This window comes from Rhinoraja longicauda, chromosome 19, assembly GCF_053455715.1.
Source record: "Rhinoraja longicauda isolate Sanriku21f chromosome 19, sRhiLon1.1, whole genome shotgun sequence".
Lineage (NCBI taxonomy): Eukaryota > Metazoa > Chordata > Chondrichthyes > Rajiformes > Arhynchobatidae > Rhinoraja > Rhinoraja longicauda.
Genome location: NC_135971.1, coordinates 34,272,408 through 34,277,409, shown reverse-complemented (window position 1 = coordinate 34,277,409; position 5,002 = coordinate 34,272,408). Strand labels below are relative to the sequence as shown.

The following is a 5,002-nucleotide window of genomic DNA, read 5'->3' as shown; positions in this document are numbered from 1 at the left end:
CCACATCCGTACAACGAGTAATGCAAAAAAGAACGCGAACAGAATGCAGAATATAATGTCACAGCCACAAATAAATGTGCAGGTTGAAAATGAAAGCTTCACGGGACATAACAAGGAAGATTGGAAGATCCAAACTATACCCTTAGCTTACAGCCGGGAAGCTGTTCTTGAATGAGATTGTATGTGGTTTCAAGCTTTTGTATCATCAGCCTGATGGGAGAGAGGGGAAAAGGTTATGACCAGGGTGTGGGTCTTTACAGGGGCAGCGGGAAGTGTAGATGGAATTAATGGCGGAGCGGCTGGTCTGTGCGATGGACTGGGCTGTGTGATGGGTTGGGCTGTGTGATGGGCTGGGCTGTGTGATGGGCTGGGCTGTGTGATGTAACAGTCTGTGTGATGGGCTGGGCTGGGCTGTGTGATGGGCTGGGCTGGGCTGTGTGATGTAACAGTCTGTGTGATGGGCTGGGCTGGGCTGTGTGATGGGCTGGTCTGTGTGATGGACAGGACTGGTCTGTGTGATGGACAGGACTGGGCTGTGTGATGGGCTGGGCTGTGTGATGGGCTGGGCTGGTCTGTGTGATGGGCTGGGCTGTGTGATGGACTGGGCTGTGTGATGGGCTGGGCTGTGTGATGGGCTGGGCTGTGTGATGGGCTGGGCTGTGTTGGGCTGGGCTGTGTGATGGACTGGGCTGCATCCACAACTCTCGACAATGTCCTCTGTTCTTGTGCAGCACAGTTGTCAAGCCCAACTGTGACGCTCACCGAGAGGGTGCTTTTTATGGTGAATCTTGAGAATATCATTTGGTTGCCCCTGTTCCTATTTTTCCACATTCTGACCAGTCACACATATCTCATTTATCCTGCCCCACCATGCATTTCTCTGTCTAGGGTAGAGCCTTTAATCACAATATTATTGCCTTCCTCTTGTTGGCTTCTGAAAAACTGAATTGCACCTTTGTCGGCTCCTAATTTACTGGTAGACGGCACCACTTTGGTTCAACTCTGACCCGGGCATAAAATTATGTTCCCCCACTGCCCTTGGACGTCAATAAGAAGTCAAGTCTTATTTCAAGGGGGCAAGGACACAAAAACAGGGATGTGATACCGAGGCTTTATAAGGCGCTGGTCAGGCCGCATTTGGAGTATCGTGAGCAATTGTGGGCACCATACCTGAGGAAGGATGTTCTGGCGCTGGACAGGGTCCAGAGGAGGTTTACAAGAATGATCCCAGGAACATATGATGAGCATGCACTAGGCCTGTACTCGTTGGAGTTTAGAGGAATGAGGGAGGACCACGTTGGAATGCACGAATGGGTGAAAGGCTTGGATAGAGTGAATGAGGAAGGGATGTTTTCACTAGTGGGAGAGTCCAGGGCTGGACGACATAGCCTAAGATTTAAAGGATGTTTCTTTATGAAGAAGACGAGAAGGAATTTATTTAGTCGGAGGCTGGTGAATCTGTGGAATTCGTTGCCACAGAAGGCAGTGGAGGCCAAGTCAATGGATATTTTTAAAACAGAGATAGATTCTTGATTAGTACGACTGTCAACGGTTATGTGGAGAAGGCATGAGAATGGGGTTTGGAGGGAGAGATAGATCAGCCATGATTGAATGGCGGAGTAGATTTGATGGGCCGAATGACCTGATTATGCTCCTATCACTGATGACGACCTTATGAAGTCGTCGCTTGACCCTGAATCAAGCATCCCTTGAATGTTGAGCCAAAGGATCGGAAGAACAGGTCTGCTTACCAAAAGAATACAAATGGAAGTGATGAACAGAGGCAGGCACAGAGGAAGAGAGCTAGTCTTTACGCAGGTAAAGTAAGAAAAGGGGGATAGATAAACCCGAGACTCCGATTCACAGCTCAGGGCCGTGAGCAGTAGTGAGCCCGGAACTGCCCAGAGTAATCCTGTTTATTGCAGTCACTCGTATCAATTACCGAGCGCGGACATTAGCTGTTTATTCAAATGGAAAGAGCTGGAGATGTTTGTGAGATGGGGTGTGCGGAACTGTAATGTAATTTGGTCTCCCAGTGGAGAAGGATGACGTATAAATCAGGCTGCACGGTGAATCGCTTCAGTGTGGCATCTGTACGTTTGCAATAACGAAATCTTGCTCCTATCCATCATAGAATGCACGGAATAGAGGCGGCTGACGCGACCATGATTTACTACCCGATTCTTGCAATTATCGGTATCCCAGGTGAGTTATTTTGTTGCCACCTCCGTCGCTTTACTTCTGATTATCTGTATTCCTTATTAATATCTCCTCTTTTGAGTTTCAATCTAGTTTCTTGTCACGTGAAGCGAGGTTCAGTGAAAAGCCCTTCTTCCATGCTAACCAGTCAGGAGAATGAAAATGCATGATTGCAACCGAGCCACCCACAGTGGACGAATACATGATCACGTTAATAACGTGAATAACGTTTAGTGCAAGATAAATCCAGTAAAGTCCGATCAAGGATATGTGAAGTGAGGAAATGCACATGCCGGTTTAAACCGAATACAGACGCGAAAATCAGAAGTAAATCGGCGGGTCAGGCAGCATCTGTGGAGAAAAGGAATAGGTGCCCTTTTCGGGTCGAGACCCTTCTTCTGATTGAGAGTCAGGGGGAAGTGGAACGAGAGATATAGACGGTATTTAGGACAAATGGATGGCAGGAATGCCGATTCATTTCTCCAGAGTTGCAGCCTGTCTGATCAAAGATAGTCCGAGGGTTTCCAATGAGGTAGAAAGTAACTATGATGCTACAACCTGACTCTTAGACCCAATGCCCCGATCGATGAAGGTAATTGGTCCGTTGTTGAATATCCGACATCGTCCCCCTTCACACAGCCAATGATGTCTGCCCTGCAATATTGACGGCAGCAGTTACAATGTTCCCGGTTCAGTTATTCCCAGCCTTTCCATGGCCAAAGACACGGCCTCGATGCTGGTGTTTCTCTCTGGTAATTACCTGCCTTGTCATCTTGTTACAGCAAACGTCCTCTCTCTGGTGGTCCTGTCCCGGAGAATGTGCGGCCTCTCCAAAGTGGTCATCCGTTACATGCTAACTATGGCAGTCGCAGACACAATGGTCTGTATATTTAATGTCATCGTGAGAAACGTCCTCAGCTATCATTTTCCGCATTCATTCCTGGCATACACCTGTACGTGTCGTCTTACATCCTTTATACAAATATCCTGCGTGCAATTCTCCGTCTGGTCTACAGTGTCATTCACAGTCGACCGCTTCTTCGCCATTTGTTGCCAGAAATTAAAATCAAAATACTGCACCGAGAGAACCGCCGCAGTGATTCTAACGACCGTGTGTTTGTTCAGCTTTTTGATCCATATTCCAGTTTATTTTCGGTATGAGCCCCTCTATATTGCCGGTGATATACGATGGGGCTGCCGTACAGTTACGGAATATGCTTCTTCGCCCGCATGGAAGACGTACAAATGGTTCTCCAAACTGTTGGTACCGCTGCTGCCACTGCCGCTGGTACTGCTGTTAAATTCACTGACCGTCAGGCACATTGTACAGGTCAGTCGAATTCGCAGCGCCCTGAAGCGCCGAGTGGACGGTAATATCTGTGATCCCGAGATCAGAAACCGGAGGACATCAATGATTCTGTTATTTGCCATCTCGGGCAGCTTCACTGCGCTGTGGACTCCGGTTACGATACTCGACTTGTGTTTCGAAGTCACGCAGAGTTTTGCGGTCAACGCCCCGAGGTCCATTTATCTCGCGATTAGAATAGCGCTTCTGCTCATGTATCTGAGTTCCAGCACAAACACTTGTATTTATGCTCTTGTCCAGAGGAGGTTCCGGGAGGAAGCGAAGAAGGTGATAGCTGATCCATTTATTATTATCGTCCGGTTTTTAAAAAGAAATTAGACCCGTCGCGTTGAATCGAAGCTCGTTGCCCGGGTTCTTGCTTTACCGGCCATTTAACTACCCTTCCCATTCCCAAACCCACTTATCTGTCCTTGTCCTCCTCCGTTGTCAGAGAGAGGCCACAGGCAGACTGGAGGAACAGCACCTCGTATTCTGCTGGCTTAGCTTAGAACCCAACGGTATGAAGATTGATGTGGAGGAAGGAACTACAGATGCGCGTTCAAACCGAAGACAGACACAAAATGCTGGAATAACTCAGCTGGGCAGGCAGCATCTCGGGAGAGAAGGAATGGGAAACGTCACCCATTTCTTCCCTCCAGAGATGCTCCATGTCCCGCTGCGATACTCCAGCATTTTGTATCTATCTTCGGTATGAAGACTGAATTCTCCAATGTTAACTAATATCCCCTACACCCTCTCTCCCTTTCATGTGCCCCTAACCTGAAACGGCACCCGTTCCTCCCACTATCCCCCCACCCCATGTTCCCTTCCATCGATATCCCTCCCTCTGGCTTTACATTTCACTCGTCTTCTTTCCACACCAAACAGGATTTTGTCTCCTTTTCATCTTTAGCCGTTATCATTATTTTGAACCATCTGCCAATCGCCCCTCCCCTCACCCCACTGCCCTTCTGAAGGATGTCATTGACATAGCCGGTCCCAGCATCCTCTCTATTATCAACAGTTCTCTGGCCACTGGCACTGTTCCAACCTGTTTCAAGCACGCGGTGGTCCAGCCCCTACTGAAAAAACCTAACCTAGACCCCACCTTGCCTAGCAACTACAGACCCATTTCCAAACTGCCATTCCTGTCAAAAGTCCTTGAAAAGGCAATTCTAAACCAATTAGTGCCCTACCTGCACCAAAACACCATCCTGGAAAGTTTCCAGTCAGGTTTCAGAGCCCACCACAGCACAGAGTCTGCCTTGTTGAAGGTACACAACGACCTGCTTCTCGCCATCGACACCGGCGACTGTGCAATCCTGCTCCTTCTCGACCTCAGCGCAGCGTTCGATACAGTGGACCACACCATCCTTATTGACCGTCTCCGGTACGCGGTTGGCATTGATGGCACTGCCCTGAGCTGGTTCGCTTCGTACCTCAAAGATAGGAGTTTCG

At 48.6% G+C, this 5,002-nt stretch overlaps 1 protein-coding gene across 1 annotated transcript; it reads left to right on the top strand.

Moving 5' to 3' along the window:
• The first annotated feature begins 2,165 nt into the window (after positions 1-2,165).
• On the top strand, positions 2,166-3,883 carry LOC144602964 (putative G-protein coupled receptor 139). Its single transcript, XM_078416087.1, has 2 exons — positions 2,166-2,205; positions 2,982-3,883. The coding sequence occupies exons 1-2, from the start codon at positions 2,166-2,168 to the stop codon at positions 3,881-3,883; spliced, it is 942 nt and encodes a 313-aa protein (XP_078272213.1).
• The last annotated feature ends 1,119 nt before the right edge of the window (positions 3,884-5,002 follow it).

Excerpts from the sequence above, each read along its gene's own strand:
- LOC144602964 (XM_078416087.1), top strand. The coding sequence starts at position 2,166 with ATGATTTACTACCCGATTCTTGCAATTATCGGTATCCCAG. Across the intron at positions 2,206-2,981 it reads TGCAATTATCGGTATCCCAG|CAAACGTCCTCTCTCTGGTG; the intron begins GTGAGTTATTTT and ends ATCTTGTTACAG.